The following is a 17,606-nucleotide window of genomic DNA, read 5'->3' as shown; positions in this document are numbered from 1 at the left end:
CGGGGTTCTGGGGATCCGAGGTGGGAAGACGTGGGGACGCCCCGGGCGGGAGGGGGTAGGGGCCGGGCCGCAGTAACAAAGGCCTCTCCCTCCAACAAGCAACCCCCCCTCGGCCCCGCCTCCCCGGCCCCCCGCCTCCCCTGATTGGTCGGCCTTCCTGCCCGTCAGCGCCGCCCCCCTCCCCGGGTCTGCAGCAGCTCCGGCCGCCTCGTCGCGCCCCCCCAGCCCCCTCCCCCCGCCCCCGCCGCCCCCCGGGCCGGTGCAGCCGCAGGCGGGGTCCCCCTCCCCCTCCCCCTCTCCCCCCGGCCTCGCGCGCCCCGGACCGGCCCCCCCTTTCCCCTCCCCCTTCGCGCCGCCGCTGCCGCGATGCCCCCCCCTGCGCCCGGGGCCCGGCTCCGGCTTCTCGCCGCCGCCGCCCTGGCCGGCCTGGCCGTCATCAGCCGAGGTACCGCAGCGTCGGGGGCGGGGGGCTCGGCCGGGACGCCGGGGTCCCGAGAGGGGATTGGGGGTGGGGGGGGGGGCCGCCTCCCGGGCGAGGAAGGGGAGGGCCCCGGACGCCGAGGTCTGGGCCCGGGGGCGGGGGCTGCACCCCCTAGCCGGGAAGGGGGTCTCGGACGTCTGGATTCGTGCCCGGGGGCAGGGTTCCGCGTCCCGGGGGCTCGAGCCTGGGCCTAGGGGCGGAGGTCGGCTTCTCCCGGCCGGCGAGAGAGGGGTCGCGGACACCTGATCCCGGCCTGGGGGCGGGAGTCTGCGGCTCCCTACCAGGGAGGGGGGATCAAACGCTAAAGTAAGGGTCCCTGGGCAGGATTTCTGAACTGAGTTGGGGTGCGGAGGGGAAGTGAGATGCCCCGTCGGGGGTCTTCGTCTCTGAGTGAAGACGGTCCCTGAGGGGGGTCCTGGCCTGAGGGCTGGGGTAGGCGTTTCTGAGCAAGGGTGGGGGGATGGTGCCTTCCCAGGGTCTGTAAGAGAAGGCGGCAGGGGTGTCCGCAGAGCTCCAGCCCAGGGCCAGGAGAAGAAGGGGGGCTCTGGTCTCCCAGCTGGGTCATCTAGGTTGGGAGAAAGTGTTGGTGTTTGGAAGGTTGCAGTTACGTGGGAGAAAGGAGCTGGTGATCCAGGAAGTTGGGGACCCCGGCTGGGGACTCAGATGTGGGAAGCCCCTGCTGGGTAGCAGGGTTCAGAGGCTGGACTGAGAATGGGAGAGGCAGATCGAGAAGCAAGGGAAGGGAAGGGTTAACATGGGGTCAATGGGTTAATCTCAGTCCTGGTGGTGCAGGAGCAGGGGGCTGGGGGCTGTTTGTGTGGAATGGGGAGGGGTGACCTGGGCCATCTCTGGATAGCAGGTGTGCAGCTGGACTTTGTGTGTCCCCGTTGGGCCAGCAGCCCAGAGATGGTCCAGGAGGTGCCCCCTGAGGACAGGAGAGAGAGCAAAGAGGCAGGAGGCAGGCACTAGGGTTAATTCGGTGCTTCTGGAGGATTCCCCCAGGCCCTGCCCCGAACCGAGGATCACAGAGTCTGGGACACAATCGGGGACAACATAGAGTCCTCAACAATCTCAGGGAGGCAGCCACTCTCAGCCTTCCACCCACACACAGCGGGTCACGCACAGACACATAAACACCCGTCACCGAGTCTGACCCAGAGCCGCACCCGCAGACACCCACGGTCTCACAAACATGGCCCCGTGTGTTCAGGACGCCTGTTTCTGCACTCGGGACCCCCAGCCCCCGGGCCTCAGCTGGCTGGAGCCTCGGTGGGTCTGAGGTCGGAGCGTTCCTCCAGCCTGACCTGTCTGAATTACCGTCTGACTCTCTGACTGCCTGTCTGCCTCTCTGTCTCTGACTCTCGTCTCTCTAGGTCATTTCCGGAGGCTCCCTAGCTCTGGGGCCATCCCATTTGTCTCTTTCTCGGGGTCTCTGTCTCTCCATCCCTGCTGGTCTCAGCACAATTTGACATCTGTCCCTCCCTGCCTGGAGAACTGTTTCTCATTGTCACACACGCGTGTCCCTGTCTCTTCCTAGCCCCCCTCACGTGCGCCTTGGTCCGTCCGTGTGCCTTTCACTTCTGGGAATTCACGTCCCCACTGGCACCTCTCATTTTTGTCCTTGTCCTCCCCTTGCCTCTTGCCTTCTGCTTCTCCTTCCCCCACTCCTCGTACCCTGTACCCTCAAGACTCCCTTCCTCCCCCCCTTCCCTTTCCCACCCCCTCTTTTCCTTTGATCTCAAGATAACTTCCCATTTTCCACTCTGAGTCTTGCAGATCCCAGAAATCACTGTTGTACGCACATCCTGGGCTGGGAGCTTCTTGGAGCCAGGAGGCGGTCTGCGACCTAGGTCAAGTCCTTTCCCACTCCTGGGCCTTGGGGTCCCCGGGGGAGATCTGGGGACAACAGGGGACGGGGCGGGGGAATGGGCTGAGACAGAGCCAGGTGGCAGCCAGACAGCCCCACCCACTGTCATTTGGGGCGCTCTGAGAAAAAGCCTGGGTCCATGTCTGCAAAACTGCATCTTCTCTCCTCTTTGATTCATTTGCTGGTTTCCAAATTCCGGAAGGAATGCCTGCAAGGGAGCAATCCACCACGAGTCTGTAAATCCACCTTGTCCCCGCCCCGCCCCTCCCAAAACGCACACTCCACACTCCGGAGAGAGCCCGTCCCGGCTCTCCCCCTCGCTCGTGCGAAGTCAGACACGCAGAGTTGCACTTATACGCAAGGTACTGGTTTGTTTGTGGATGTTTCTCCCGAGATAGAAACAAAATAAGCCCATTTCTCTGCCACTGGCTTTTTTCCACTTAACCTTAGTTCCCTGGCATCCATAGATATTCTGTTTTTCATTTCTTTCCTAAATTCTTTATGCCAACACACACACTCACACCCACGCTGACACACCCACACCCACACATATGTATTCACTTCCAGAGATGGTGCAGGTGGTTCCTTTGCTTCCTGGCCGGCTGGCGTGGGGTATTAGGTGGCGCGGGGCCAGCGGAATGAGGCGTGCCAGCCACTGTCCACGGGGCCCTCCGGACCCCCGGTCTGTCTGGACTGGATATTTGACAAATATTTACTGAGCACAAAGTCTCCGTTCTGGGCACTGGGGATCTATCTATACGTACACAGCAGTGAGCAAGCCAGACGAACTCAAGGAGCTCTCAAGGAGCTTCCATCCCAGTGGGACGGAGAGAGATCAAAACCTCAAAACAAGCACGTAAGGCAACAGGTAATTTCAGAGAGTGACGGGTAGCCTAAAACAGTAAGACTGACTCGGGACGCGCTGTGCATGTGGTCTCTGGTGGTTGAGGAAGCCCTCTCTGAGCCGCTGGGAGGGGAGTTTGGACTAAAAGGAGAGCAGTCAGCCTTTCGAAGATCCCCAGGGAACAGTGGAGGCAAAGGTCCTGAGGTGGGAACCAGCAGAAAGGAGCAGCCAACACGTTGTGGAAAGTTCCAGGGCTCTTGGCTCAGCGTCCAGACTCCGGGAGTCCGGGGCATCGGTGCTGGGAAGGCCTCTACACTTCAAGCTCAGCTCAGAGGAAGAGGGGGTCTTCTCACCGGCTCTTCCCTGCCGGAGTCACACCCCTCCCATCACCTCCCCCACCCCTCCCTCGGGCCAGCCTCCCCTCCGCCTCAGCTCCCAGAGTGACCTTTGCAAAGTCACACACGCTTGCGGGCCTTGGCTTCCTGTCGGGGGAATCCAAGCATCCCCCCATTGGAGGGTCCCAGCTTCACCTATGTCCCTTTGAGGGGTGGCCCAGGGCCCTCCATCTTGTTAGAAATCTCCTTCTCTCTTAAGGAGAGGAAACTCACCTAGCCGTGACCTTCATCGCTTGATCAATCAAGCCCTCGTACCTGCTCCCTGGCCAGCTACTAGTCCAGACTGGCAGAGACCCGAGCGGTCCTTCTGCTCACCACCGGCCCCGCCCCCAGGACAGGCTGGCACCTGCCGCCTCATCACCCCAACAGCCGGCACACCTGTAGCTGTTGGCTAGCACCTAACCAGCAGCCTCTGCGTTGAACCTGTTGCTTGGGTGACCTCCTTTCATCCTCACCACCACAACTCGGGGGTGGGAACCCTGAGTCCCAGGGACCTGAAAGTAATTTGTGCAACCAAACGGCAGAGCTGGGACTCGAACCCCAAGCAGCCGGGTTCTCCAGTCTCTTCTTTCAGCGGCCTGGCCATGCTGGCGTGGTGGTGTGACAGCAGATGCTGACAGGGCACCTGTATACCAGTCGCCGACTCGGGGCGGGGGGTGCTGGGCATAGAGCGGCCTACACCCTGCCCCCACCCCCACCCCCACCCCCAGGGGACTGACACCGAACCAGGGATAGCAATAGATGTTTCCTAAAAAAGAAGGTACTGTTAGGAGCAGCTCGCATTTATTGGGCCCTTTCTGCATGCTAAGCGCTGAGTTAAACGTTTTTCTTGCATGTTCCCATGAAATCCCTCACAAAACCCTCAGAGGGAAGAGCTGCTCTTTTCCCCCTTTTCAGAGATGAGGAAACTGAGGCTCAGACTGCCCGGGGGGGTCCCCCGGCCAGGAAACGGTGGTGCAGACATTTGATCTCGTGGCACGGATTCCTCGGGGCTTTCTTATCCAGCCTCTCAAGACCAGTCATTCTCCCTACAAACATGTCCCTGCTCTGAGCTAAGCCCAGCTCTGGGGGACACAGCCAAGAATTGGGCCCCCTGGGGAACACCTGGTCAGGTGGGGGAGGCGCCCTTGAACACTGCCCCAGCCGGGTCAGAGAGGATCCAGTAGAGAGTGGAGACACTCTCCATCTTGAACAGTCAGGGAGATCCTCCCGGAGGAGGGGGCATTTGAGTTTGGGTCTTGAAGAAGGAGTAGGAGTTCAAGAGCTGGAGACACATGTTGTAGGTATCTCTTTACATTCATCCTTCCAGTAAGTATTTCCCAAGGCCTTCCAGGGTCAGGCCTTGTGCTGGGAGATGCTGAGGGTACATACAGACCTGAGTCAGACCCAGGCTCTGCCCTCTAGAAACTTCTAGTCTGATGGGGAAAACAGACACAGATGGTCACCACAGTGTGTGATATGAGCTCTAAGGGAGGTAGTCCAGGCATTGTGGGAAGACAGACCAGGCTTGGAGGGGTAGGGAGGGCTCCCCAGAATTGAGAGAGAGTTTTCCAAGCAGAATTCCTACTGAGTGGATCTCATGTGCACCAGCTTGCTTATACATTAAACATCTTGCGAGGCCTCCTATGGGCCAGTCCCAGAGCCAGCAATGCTGGAACCCTGGAGGTGGGTCAGACACAGGCCCCACCCGGAGGGGCTCCCATCTGGTGAGGGAAGCAGGCTCAGACAGGATCCAGGGTGATCAGGACCGAGAGAGAGGCAGGAGCCGTGCTCAGCGACCAACTGGGTGTGAAATGACTATTCCCACCCCCACCTCCACTTACTAAGGCCCAGAAAAGGGAAGGGACTTGCCCAAGGTCACACAGCAGGGAGGGGGTTCCTGATCCTGGAGTCTGGGAATTGTGTGAGACAGATTCGCGGACCCAAGACATCCAGATTTATAGACACGGGGACCAGGAATCCAAGACCCGCCTGAGACGTGGAGTCCTTCATCACGAAGTCTCCTGGGACTGCCCTCGGCTGAGCCTGGAGCTGGGTGTGCCGGGGACACAGATGGTCTGAGCCAGGCTCTGGCCGGGAGGAGCAGGTTGGGGAGGCAGCTGAGTCTGATCCAAGGTGCCCTGGGAGTGGGGCAGGAGCTCATCCTGGCACATATGGGCTGTGTCTCCTAGGAGAGGCCTCATTATTCTAGACCCCTGGAGAAGGAGAAACATTTTGCCATAAACGGTGGCACGATGAAGAGAAAGGTGGGGAACACAAAGCTGGGCCACACATGCGCGAGGGGAGACAAAGCAGGAGAAGCGACCCCAGGGCCCCGGATCCAGGTTGTGGGGCTGGGACTTTGTCCTGGGGGCAGCAGGGAGCCACGGGAGGGGCCCCGGGCAGCTCTGAGGGTCGGGGATTTCCCTCTGGAAGGAGTGTGTGCCTGTGTCTGTCAGGACATATGATTAAGGTCCTGCCTGCCTGTGTCTGTGGGCCTAGCTCCTCTGGGTGGCTCCTGGCTGTGGTCAGGGGCTCAGCCCGGGAGCCCTCAGTCCCCAGGGGACCTGGGACAGTTCCGTCCTCACCCTTAAGCCCACGTTTCTCCTGTAACCTTGGACAGTGGCTGTCACAGGGGGCGGAGGGGGGATTTTTGCCTTCTAAGGGGCATCCGGCGATACCTGAGGCATGTATGGTTGTCACTGCTGTGAAGAGGGGGGAAGCTACTGTCATCTGGTGGGTAGAGGCCAGGGATGCTGCTGAGCATCCCGCACTGCACAGTCCCCACAGGGAAGAATTGTCCGGCCCCGGCTTGGGAGTGTATGAGCAGGAGTGTGACCAATCCTGTGTGTGTGTGTGTGTGTGTGTGATCCGATCGTAGGTGACAGCATGACTGTGTGAGCCCGATTCTTGGCCCAGGGCAGCCCCTTTGTGTTGCGAGGCTGTGGCCGTGTAAATGTCTCATTGCACACCGTAGCTTTCTGCACGACTTTCCAGAGGGCAGGGGCGTGGGCTGCTGAGCATGGCCCTCAGGCTGGCAATGTCAGTGTGGCTGATTAGGCCGGCGTGGGGGGCGGGTGAGAGAGAGAGAGAGAAAGAGAGAGAGGTGGCCCCCTGGATGGGGCTGTAACCGCTCGTGCGTAGACTGCACCTGCGTGTGGGGGGCTGTTGGCATCAGCACGATTGTGTGGGTCTGGTTGTGTGTGGTGGGGTGACCTTGGGCTGGCTGCGTGTCCTGGGCTGCGTGTCAGCGGGACTGTGTGCACCCCCCGTGCCTCTGAGCAGGCCCCATCGCCGTTCCTGTGTCGGAGTGCCGGACCGTTTCCCCCTCCGGCCCTGGCTTCGTGAGCCTTCCCCGGGCCCTGGTGCTGTGTCTGTCCCTGTGTGTGTGCGTCCATCCCCTGGCCGTCTCCTGCTGTCACCAGGCCCGTGTGGCAGCCTCCACCGCACGCAGCTCGGGGAGTGACTCTGGCCGGGCTAAAGGGCTGCAGGGTCCACCCCAAACCCCACGACCCGGGGAGCCCACCGCACTGGCTCTGCCCCAACCCAGTCCTGAGGGGCTGCTGATGGAGAGGGCCCCCGGGAGTCATTGGGGACGGCACGGGCAATTAATTCATTAGATTAATTAGCTCCTCATGCCAGGGCGGGGGCAGGGCGGCCCCATTGCGAGGCCCTCCTTCCCCAGGCGTCCAAGGTCATCCGGCCTCTTCTCCCCCGCCTGATGCCGTCTCCAGCCGCCGCCTCCGAATGCCCAGCCCCCACTCCCTGGCCCCGGTCCAGCCCGCTGGCCACGGTCCACAGAGAGATGAATGGGTGGGGGTGGGGGCTGTGCCGGGCGACGGTGCCCATGAGCGGCGCTGGGGGGTGGGGGTGGGGGGGGTGCGGGCAGGCGTGGGCGTGCCCCTGCAAGTGTGCCCCGTGGCCACGGGCAGGCGGGCGTGTCTGCAGACGCGTGTGTCTGCCGAGGTCTGCGTGTGGCTGTACACGGTGCCCAGGGGGTGTATTTGTGCGTCTGTGATAGATGTGCGTCAAGTGGATATACGCGTGCGTCTGTGTCTGCGTTTACGCGTCTGGGTGTCTGCATCCGCATGTGTGGGTGGCTCTGTGTCTGTTTCCGTGTATTTCTGAATTCGTGTGCCTACGCGCGAGCACGTGAACGTGTCTGAACATGTGTGCGTGCGCCCAGGTACACGGCTGTCTGTGTATCTGCACGTGTGTGTCTGTGCATATACATTTAGGTACTTGTGAGTCTGTGCATGTGTATGTATGTGTCTGCGTGCAGTATCTGTGAGTGTGTGTGTGCGTATATCCACACGTGTTTATGCTCTGTCACCGGGGTGCTGTCTTAGTATCTGGAGGCGTGTAGGTCTGTGTGTCCAGGTCCGTCTGGATCAGTGTGGGCTTATGGGAAGGAACACGTTGCATGTGCTTGCTCTGCGCCTGTCTGCCGTGCGTCTCGGGAAATACCGAAGGATGCGTGTGCCCGCGGGGTTGGGAGATGCCTGTGTGGGCCGGGGCACGTGCGTGTGTGTGCACATGTGTACGGTCCCCGCTGAGCTGCCGAGCCGAACTGGCCCTCCCGTCTGCAGGGCTGCTGTCCCAGAGCCTGGAGTTCAGCTCTCCCGCGGACAACTACACGGTGTGCGAAGGCGACAACGCCACCCTCAGGTACCTCCCCCCCCTCCCCCCATCTCGGGGACTCAGAAGATCACCTAGTCCGACTCTTCACCTTCCTTAGGGGAAGCCAGTCCTCACCTGCAGGCGCAGCCTGGTCCCTGTCACTCAGGAGAGGTGGTGAGGGGCACGGACTCTGGGCCTGGCTTCCTGTCTGGGCCTCCGTGTCCCCATCTGCCAAATGGGTAGAGGAATGATAACCACTGTAGAGGCTGTTGTGGAGATTCAAGATTTTGCACACACTCTCTGAGTTTAGAAAGCAAGGCACATTGTGACTGCTCAGCAAATGAGAGCCAGCCTTATTTCCCCCCAGATCAATGCTGCTCCCCACACTGGGTCTGCCCCCCTCTCCGGGCCTCTGTCCCCTTCTCTGGATCTCTGCCTCCCTCTCTCTGGATCTCTCTGTCCCCCCCCGGGTCTCTCTGTCCACCCCCCCCCCCCCCGGGTCTCTTTCCCTTCTCCCCGGGTCCTTGTCCCCCTCCCCCTGGATCTCTGTCCGCCTCCTTCTGGATCTCTGTCCCCCTCCCTCTGGATCTCTGTCCCCCTCCTTCTGGATCTCTGTCCCCATTCTCTGGGTCTCTGTCCCCCCCCCCCGGGTCTCTGTCAACTCTCCTCAGGTCCCTGTCCCCCTCCCTCTGGATCTCTGTCCCCCTCCTTCTGGATCTCTATCCCCACTCTCTGGGTCTCTGTCCCCCCCGCCCCGGGTCTCTTTCCCCTCTCCTTAGGTCCCTGTCCCCCTCCCTCTGGATCTCTGTCCCCCCTCTCTGGGTCCCTGTGCCTCATCTCTCTGCATTTCTGTCTCTCTCTCTCCCAGAGTGCCCCAGATACTTTTCCAGTTTCTAGCACCCAACAATCACTCAGTAACCATCAGCTACCATTTCATTGTGCACTTGGGCTCACACTTTCCCTCTCTGAGGCTCAGTTTACCCACCTGGAAAGTGGGCACAGTCACCTCGGCCTCACGGGGCTTCAGGGGGAACTGACCGTGCAGGAGGCCTTCCTCCCCCCACCTGCGAGCCCCCACGACGGTAGAACCTGGGGGGACAGGCTGGAGTGGGGGAGACAAAAACCATCCTCCCGTGTCCTCCCTGAAGCTGCTTCATCGACGAGCACGTGACCCGTGTGGCCTGGCTGAACCGCTCCAACATCCTGTACGCTGGCAATGACCGATGGACCAGTGACCCGCGGGTGCGGCTGCTCATCAACACGCCCGAGGAGTTCTCCATTCTCATCACCCAGGTGGGGCTCGGCGACGAGGGCCTCTACACCTGCTCCTTCCAGACCCGCCACCAGCCATACACCACTCAGGTCTACCTCATCGTCCACGGTGAGCCCTCAGCGGGGCCCTGGGTGGCGGAAAGGGTGGAGGGCGCCGGGGGTGGGGGGACTGTCCGTATTCTCGCCCAGTGCCCGCTCCCCGACCCTGGGGACACGTGGTGTGCGAGGCGGACACACCCCCTGCCCTCGCAGATTTCAGCCGAGCAGAAGGAGGGACAGGCACCCGGAAAGTGACCCTTCAGCATGACAGCTGCTAGGACAGGAGAGCTACAGGGGTGAGGGGGTGCTCCGAGGAAGATCGCGGTCATTCGCTCAGCTCTGTTGGTTGAGCGCCTGCCACGTGAAGGCACTGCTCCAGGCCCTGGGGCTCGAGGGGGCAGGAGACAGAGAGAGTAACGGGACAGAGCTCAGGGGGCTGCCCCACGTGGCACCAGAAATGGTCTGGAGGGCCGGGGGCCGGTGGACAGACAGGAACCCAGAGACGAAGACAGCTCAACAGGGCCACGACGAGGCCCGACTCAGGAGCCAGACCACCCCCCGCTACTGAGGGACCCTGAGCATCCGAGGAGGCCTCGGACTCGCCATCTGCAGAGCGGGGAGGACTGTCACACATCAAACCCAAGACTTCGTCAACTGGAAGGGGCAGCTTCATTTTACGCTCTGCCAGAAAAGACAAAGAGAAAGCACCCCGTCAGTTAAACGCTGGCATCTCATGTGGTCTGATTGGAGCCACGTTCAAATGGCTGGAAGAAATAGCCGTACACGTTCGAACTGCGGACCCTGGCAATCTCTGGGGCGCCTGGGCGGCTCAGTCGGTTAAGCGTCCGACTCTCGATTTCCGCTCCGGTCACGATCTCACGGTTCGTGGGATCGAGCCCCACGTTGGGCTCTGTGCTGACACTGCACAGCCTGCTTGGGATTCTCTCTCCCTCTCTCTCTCTCTCTCTCTCTCTCTCTCAATAAATAAATAAGTAAACTTTTTTTTTTTTTTTTTAAATAGCAGCATTAACCTCAGAGGAGGGTAGGGTAGTGAAGGTTTAATGAGCTAACTTTTGTACAACATTTAGAACGGGGTTACCACGCTGGAAGCACCATATGAGTATTTATTATATCAACTAATTGTTTAATATAAGAATAATAACAATTAATAAATAAAAGTAGACAGAGATAAGGGAGAAAGTCAAACCAGAGGGCAGAGGAACCAAGTTAGGAGGAAGGTAGAGAGACAGAGAGACAGAGACTGAGAAAGAACGAGAAAGGCAGAGACCAGGAGTTAGACAAGGAGCCAGACCCAGAGGCAGAGGAGAAACACAGAGGAATTCTTACAGAAAGACAGAGGGAATATTGGCTGGACTCCTGGGTCTGAGGGAGGAGGGGCTGGGGGTCCGGACTCCTGGGCCCTGGGAGGCCGTATTCACCCTCTCGCGACCTCTCCCCTCCCGGCCTGCAGTCCCCGCCCGCATCGTGAACATCTCCTCGCCCGTGACGGTGAACGAGGGAGGCAATGTGAACCTGCTTTGCCTGGCCGTGGGACGGCCGGAGCCCACAGTGACCTGGAGGCAGCTCCGAGGTGAGGACCCCTCCCCTGACCCAAAGCCCCTTTCCCCACTCCACAATCTGGGCCCCTCGATTCCCCACATCCCTAGCTAGACTCCCGGACTCCTCCTTTCCCCCTTCCCTGGTCCCCCTAACCTTTGTCATGGTTTGATTCCCCACCCCCACCTGATCCCATTATTTTACCAACAGCCCCCAGAGCCTTAGAGCCTTCACCACCTGCCGTCCCAGGCCTGGGCCCTTTCCTCTAAATCACCTGCTAGATTCCAGCCTGCCCCTGTCCCCACCGCTAGTATCCTTGGTCTCCCCCCAGCAGCTCACACAATTCTGGGTTCTGAATCCCTACCACTAACCCGAAGTCAAGCTATGGCCAGTGGCCCCTGTCCCTATTCCCATCTCCTGGTCACCTCACTACATCTCGCTGGATTCTCTAGCCCGTCAGTTCTCAAAGTTTGGTCCCCAGACCAGCAACAGCAGCATCACCTGGGAGCTTGCCAGAAACGCACATCCTGGACCCATCCCAGACCTAATGAATGAGAACCCCACCTCACCCCACCTGATCCCCAGCTCCCCGCCCATACCACCACCAGTCTGTTTTAACAAGCCCTTGGGATGATTCTGGTGATCGAGCTGAGAACCACTGCTCTAGACTACCCCCAAACATAGCAGCAAGGTACCTGAACCTGATATTCCAGCTCGCCGGATCTCTCTCACCACCCTTTTTGCCTGGATCTCCACCACCATTCCCCAGATCCCTAGATCCTCACTGACTGGGTCTTTGGAGACCAATGGTGCTTATCACTCGGCCCAATAACTAGGTGTCAGATCCTGGATCCTTTCCCGCTGGGTCATCTGAGCCCCACAAGCCTGGGCGTGAGATCCTGGCTTCCTGGATGCCCTTCGTCCAAAATGTCTTCTGAGCCCAGTGATGTGTCATAAGACCCCAAATACCCGGATTGCTGATCCCAATCACTAGATCCCGATTCACTAAACCCAAGAACTAGATCCCAGAACTCTGGATCTGCCCCCACCTTCCACCCTCACCCCTGCCTTGGGTCCGTATTATCTGGAGCTTTCCGAGCACCAAGGTCCTGGGACTGTCCCCACTGGGTGCTCTAAGCCCCATGATCTGAATCATGAGCTCCCAGATCCCTGGATCCTCCCATGCACCCCCCAATTCTAGGACACGCCCCGTTGGGTTCTAGTTACTAAGCCCCAGACCCTCATTCCCTGCCAGACCCCAGGCTGCTGATTCACACCCCACCCCAAACCTCCCGCAAACCCTTCCTGGCTCCCACTGACCCGGGCACTCCAGGCCCTGCGGTGCCTGCCCCGCTGATGTGTGTCCGTGTTGTGCCCGTGTTGTCCCGTGTTAAGTGTTTGTGTCCGGCCCCGCCCCCACCCCTTCCCTCCCCGCACAGACGGCTTCACCTCAGAGGGCGAGATCCTGGAGATTTCCGACATCCAGCGGGGCCAGGCCGGCGAATATGAGTGCGTGACTCACAACGGCGTTAACTCAGCGCCAGACAGCCGCCGTGTGCTGGTCACAGTCAACTGTGAGCCCCTTGGCACTGGGCACGAAAGGGGGGCAGGCCCTGGGTCCCTGGGGAGGGGGAAGGGGAGTGCTGGATTCCTGGGAAGGAGGGAGGAGGGGGATGGGGACGGGACCCCCGAGTCCCCACCTGGCTAGGAGAATTCGCTCACTCTCACCCCTCGCCAGACCCTCCGACCATCACGGACGTGACCAGCGCCCGCACAGCCCTGGGCCGGGCCGCCCTCCTGCGCTGCGAAGCTATGGCGGTGCCCCCCGCGGACTTCCAGTGGTACAAGGATGACAGGCTGTGAGGACAGCACCGGGTCCGGCCCGGGTGGGGGTGGGGAGGTGGCCGAGCCCTAGGTCTCGAGAACTGGGGGAATCCAGCTTCTGGGGGGTGGGGCCCAGCTTCTAGCGAGATTGTGGGGACTTGCTGAAAACTTGGGTGTCACAATGACGAGCGTTGGAGCCTGGTCTCAGGCTGTTCAGGGAGAAGTTCAGGGGTCGATGCTGAGGCTGTGGCGGGGAAGCTTCAGAGGACCATTGGGGCTGGGGTCCAGCAGAATCTGGGAGCCCGTAGAGATTGGGGGCCCACGCCAGGAGAGTCCAGTGTCCCTGAGGGGTCCCCAGGGGTGCCTGGAGAGAAGGGTGTCAGTGCGAATGGCCCAGAGATCCATAGGGGGCTAGAGCCTGAGGCTAGGGGCCTCTGGGGTAGGGGGCAGAATACGGGGTCTCTGGGAAATCAGGGAGACTGAGAGCTGCGTGCAGTGGGATCTGCGCCCTGAGGGGGTCCCAGGCCAGGGTTCCAAGCCCCGGTCCCTGACCCGGGTCCCCGGCAGGCTGATCAGCGGCACAGCCGAGGGCCTGAAGGTGCAGACGGAGCGCACCCGCTCGATGCTTCTCTTCGCCAACGTGAGCGCCCGGCATTACGGCAACTACACGTGTCGCGCCGCCAACCGGCTCGGAGCGTCCAGCGCTTCTATGAGGCTCCTGCGTGAGTCCGAGAGGGAGGGGCGGGGCCGGGGCGAGGGGGCGGGGATCGGCGGGAGGGCGGGGCCGGGGTCGGCGAGGGGCGGGGCCGGGACTGTCCCCCAGACCGACTGCCAACTTAGGAAAGAGGTCGACCCGGAGACCCAAGCAAGGCGACTGAGCAAGAAACCCATTCCCTCAATGAATGTCGATTCACTGAGTGCCCACTAAGGGGAGGGCTTTCGGCGCTGGGGACACAGCAGTGCCCAAAGGAGACAAGGTCTGGGGACTCGCAGAGCTTATGGCCTAGTAGTAGTAGAAAGGCAGTAAATAAGCAGACACTTAAATAAAATAAAAAGCAAACAAAAACGTACATAAAGAAGGGGCGCCTGGGTGGCGCAGTCGGTTAAGCGTCCGACTTCAGCCAGGTCACGATCTCGCGGTCTGTGAGTTCGAGCCCCGCGTCAGGCTCTGGGCTGATGGCTCGGAGCCTGGAGCCTGTTTCCGATTCTGTGTCTCCCTCTCTCTCTGCCCCTCCCCCGTTCATGCTCTGTCTCTCTCTGTCCCAAAAATAAATACAAAACGTTGAAAAAAAAAAAAAAAAAAACGTACATAAAGAAGCACCAAAAAAAAAGTGGATATCGATAAGGGTGACAGAGAAAATAAATAAGGATTGGGAATGGCAGCGTTAGATAAGCTCATCATCAGAAGTTTCCTAGAGAGGGTAACATTTGAACTGAGACCTGAGTGGTAAGAAACAGCCAGCCCGGCCAAGATCTGCGGGAAGAGCTTGCAGGCAGAGGGAACAGTATATGGAAGGGCACAGTGAGAAGGCTAGCATGACCTGAGCACAGTGATCACGTGAAGGCCGAGACGAAAGAGGAAGGGAGGGGCAGAGTCTCATGGGCCACGGAAAGGATTTTGGATTTTATTCTACTGCAGAGTGAGGCCACCAGAGGCTATTAAGCAAGGGAATGACCTAGTGGTTGGTGCTTCAAAAGAGAAATCACTTTGCTATTTAAAGAATGGCCTGTAGGGGGGTGTGCAAAATGGAGGCAGGAGGCCCCCCTCTGTGGCACAAAGTCTCTGTATGCGGAGACGTTTTGAAGGTGGAGGAAGAAGGAAGTGGGGGTCGAGGCGATCACAGGTTTCGACTTGAGCACCTGGGTGGATGGGCATGTAGTAGTAAAGCATTGAAGTGGAGAGATGCTGGGACGGGTGCCATAGCCAGTCTCGGGGAGGAAAGTCAAGAGGACCATTTTGGATGTGCCGACTGCAAGACCCTTGGTGGCCATACTGGATAGACCGAAACTGTACGACGGAGAGACCGACGTGGAGAGAGCCCCGGGCTGAGGCGGTGAAAAAAAACATCTGGGAAAGACGGAAAAAGAGAGAGGGACTGAGAGGCAGACAGTAACAAGTGTCGCTAAGTGTCTTAGCGTCTCTGCCCCCAGAGACAGGGCAGACACAAGGCACCGGGAAACACACACGGGGTCTCCCCTTCCCACGCCACCCCCGTGACCCTCTGTCTTTCCCCAGGCCCAGGATCCCTGGAGAACTCAGCCCCGAGGCCCCCGGGGCCCCTGACCCTCCTCTCCGCCCTGGGCTGGCTGTGGTGGAGGATGTAGGAAGAACCCAGCGCAGCTCGCCTCCCCCCTGCGAGGGGCCTGAGGCCGAGAGCGAGAGAAAAAGGGAGAGCCAGCGCCGTGGGTCTCGAGGGGGCGGAAGAGCTCTCTGCCACCGAGGAGGAAGAAGAGAGGAGGAAAGCTCTTTAGAGAACCCATCACTGTGAGGGATAACGCAAAATTATGCATCTTTCTACAGCCATTTTCGCCACCGTTCACGTTTCCAATTGCGACCCACCCCCGGCCACCCCACACCCCTCTCTTAGCTCAGGCTGTCAACTGGATCGTGTGTATGTAGTGGGTGTGTGTGAGCATGAGCCTGCACGTGTGTGTATGTGTGGGGGGAGGGGCTCAGCAATCTTCCCTCCCCTAACACCCCCATGCCCACTGCCCCCCAGTGCTGCTGCCTCTCTCCTCTGGCTGGAGGTAGGTATGTGGGCTTCGCGGCTGGAGCTGTGAGGGGAGGTTTTCCAGGCCCCCTGCTTCCCCAGTGTATGCACGCGCCCCACCCCTTCCCCTCCCTGTTAAAAGAGCATCTCCTGGGCAGGTTGGGGTTGGGGAGGGGTGTCTCGCTCGCCTGTCAAGCTACCATTCAGCCTCTGTGAGCAGGTGAGCGATCTCCATCTTGGCCCGGGGCCTCATTGCTGTCAACCACCAGCTGCCTGTAGCCAGAGGCCCCATCGCTGGCTCAGCAGCCTGAGACCTTCCCACTTTCCCTGCCCCCCACCCCGACTTTCTGGCCCCCTCTGGGCCAATCGGTGCTTCCATCCAACTGTCAGACCGGTGCCTGTGGCCACCTGTCTCAGTGCTTTGCCCTCCCCGACCCCCGACACCCCTTGGCCGCCCGCAGCACCAACCGGCTGCCCTCAGTGCCCCCGCAGCTTCCCACGGGTGTGGGCTTGCTGGTCCCCCACTCCCCCACTCCCCCACTCCCTGGCCTGTCTCCCAAAGGCTGACCTGACCGCCCTCACACACACTCACATAGACACACACACACATACCAGCGACCGTGGCCAGCAATAGGCCCCCCGGCTCCGGCTGCACTGCAGCTGGTGACTGGCTGTGTTCCCCCCGAGGGTGGGCAACTTGTCAGGAGGGCGTGCTGAGAGGCTGTAACCCCAGCTCTGAGGTGGGAAGACACGATCTTGGCACACATCACACAAAGTGGGGGAGAGAGAGGCGTCACACAGGCATCCCCAGTCCAGCCCAAGATGTCAAGTCTCCAACTCCGATTCCTGGGGGACCCGCTATAAACACTCGCCCCAAACCACACTACCCAGAGCTTGGGGGGGGGGGAGTTCAGAGCAGGGGCAGGGGGGCAAGGGGCAGTGACTGTACCTCAGACGGGGGCGTGGGCCCCATCCCACATTGTCTTCCATTCCCAGGGTCCAGGGGATGGGGAGGGGAGGGGGAGGGATGCAAGGGAGGGGGCGGGGGGCCCTGGGGGCCGTGTGTTCCGATTCATGGGGAGTGTTGAGACCACCACACCAATAAACGCCTTTTTCCAAAGTCTCTGCCTGCAAGTATCCGTGTCATTAAGGATTTGAGTGAGTGGAGGGCAAAGGGTCATGGTCATTGGTGGTGCCTCCCCAGCATCATTTCTGCCTTCTCTCTCTTTGGTAGATTTTGATTGGCTTCAGCCCCTCAGCTAATGAGTTCCAGAGCTGTATGGATTCACAAGATGCTATTCCACTGGATCATGTAGCTCAATGGTGTGAGGTGTATCTAGATGAGTTGCTTTTCTCCATTACATGGAAGATCTTGGGTCTGTGCGGATAGCAATGGTGGGGAATGTAGAGCCTGAGAATGAAACAAACGCTGAAATACAGAGTGGCCGGGGGAGGGGGAGCGAGCTAAAGAAACTGAGTCCACGATGCCATCATTTGAGTAGCTGGATCAAAATTTACCTGATGCCCACTTTCACTTACATAAGCAACACAGCCCCCTGTATGTAGAAGCCAACGTGTGTTAGGTTCCTCACTCTGGTGATTAAAAAGGAAATGAAAGCTCTGATACACAAATGACATCAAGGATCCAGGTACCCAGCACCCCAGGCTTCACCTTTCCAGAAAGATCTAAGAGCTCTATTTCCCAAAGGCCTCTTTCACCCCAATCTTTAACCAGAATACCTCACATCCTTTCCTTCCCGGAGACAGATGCTGGTTGCCCTTGCTTTGGTTGTTTCCTCCTTCTTTGCTCTCAGACCCGCCTCCCACGACACAGGCTGAGATACTTGGTTTCCCAGCCTCACTTGCAGTGACGTGGCTAGTTTGGGGTCAATAAGGGGACTTTGCCAGTAGGCTTCCAGGAAAGTTTTTTCTTCACTAGTGAGGTTGGTCGAGGGAAGGGGTGTGGGAAGGGAACCTTGCTCCTTTCCTTTTGCCTTCAGATACAGTTGTGTGAAGA

The 17,606-nt window shown here is 59.7% G+C and overlaps 1 protein-coding gene across 1 annotated transcript; it reads left to right on the top strand.

Moving 5' to 3' along the window:
- Window positions 1-249: 249 nt before the first annotated feature.
- IGLON5 (IgLON family member 5) lies at window positions 250-16,709 on the top strand. The gene is made up of 8 exons (XM_060651881.3): window positions 250-445; window positions 8,156-8,234; window positions 9,335-9,567; window positions 10,969-11,088; window positions 12,494-12,628; window positions 12,793-12,913; window positions 13,446-13,600; window positions 15,115-16,709. The coding sequence occupies exons 1-8, from the start codon at window positions 367-369 to the stop codon at window positions 15,201-15,203; spliced, it is 1,011 nt and encodes a 336-aa protein (XP_060507864.1). The 5' UTR covers window positions 250-366; the 3' UTR covers window positions 15,204-16,709.
- Window positions 16,710-17,606: the final 897 nt, after the last annotated feature.

Source organism: Panthera onca, chromosome E2 (genome assembly GCF_046562875.1).
Source record: "Panthera onca isolate mPanOnc1 chromosome E2, mPanOnc1 haplotype 2, whole genome shotgun sequence".
Classification (NCBI taxonomy): Eukaryota; Metazoa; Chordata; class Mammalia; order Carnivora; family Felidae; genus Panthera; species Panthera onca.
The sequence above is the reverse complement of the archived record's forward strand: the minus strand, read 5'-3'. Positions and strand labels throughout refer to the sequence as shown.

What these genes read in the sequence shown, in the direction of transcription:
- IGLON5 (XM_060651881.3), top strand. Translation starts at nt 367, where the DNA reads ATGCCCCCCCCTGCGCCCGGGGCCCGGCTCCGGCTTCTCGCCGCCGCC. An exon ending in GGCGACAACGCCACCCTCAG is followed by an intron (nt 8,235 to 9,334) that starts GTACCTCCCCCC and finishes TCCTCCCTGAAG; the next exon opens with CTGCTTCATCGACGAGCACG. An exon ending in CGCTTCTATGAGGCTCCTGC is followed by an intron (nt 13,601 to 15,114) that starts GTGAGTCCGAGA and finishes GTCTTTCCCCAG; the next exon opens with GCCCAGGATCCCTGGAGAAC.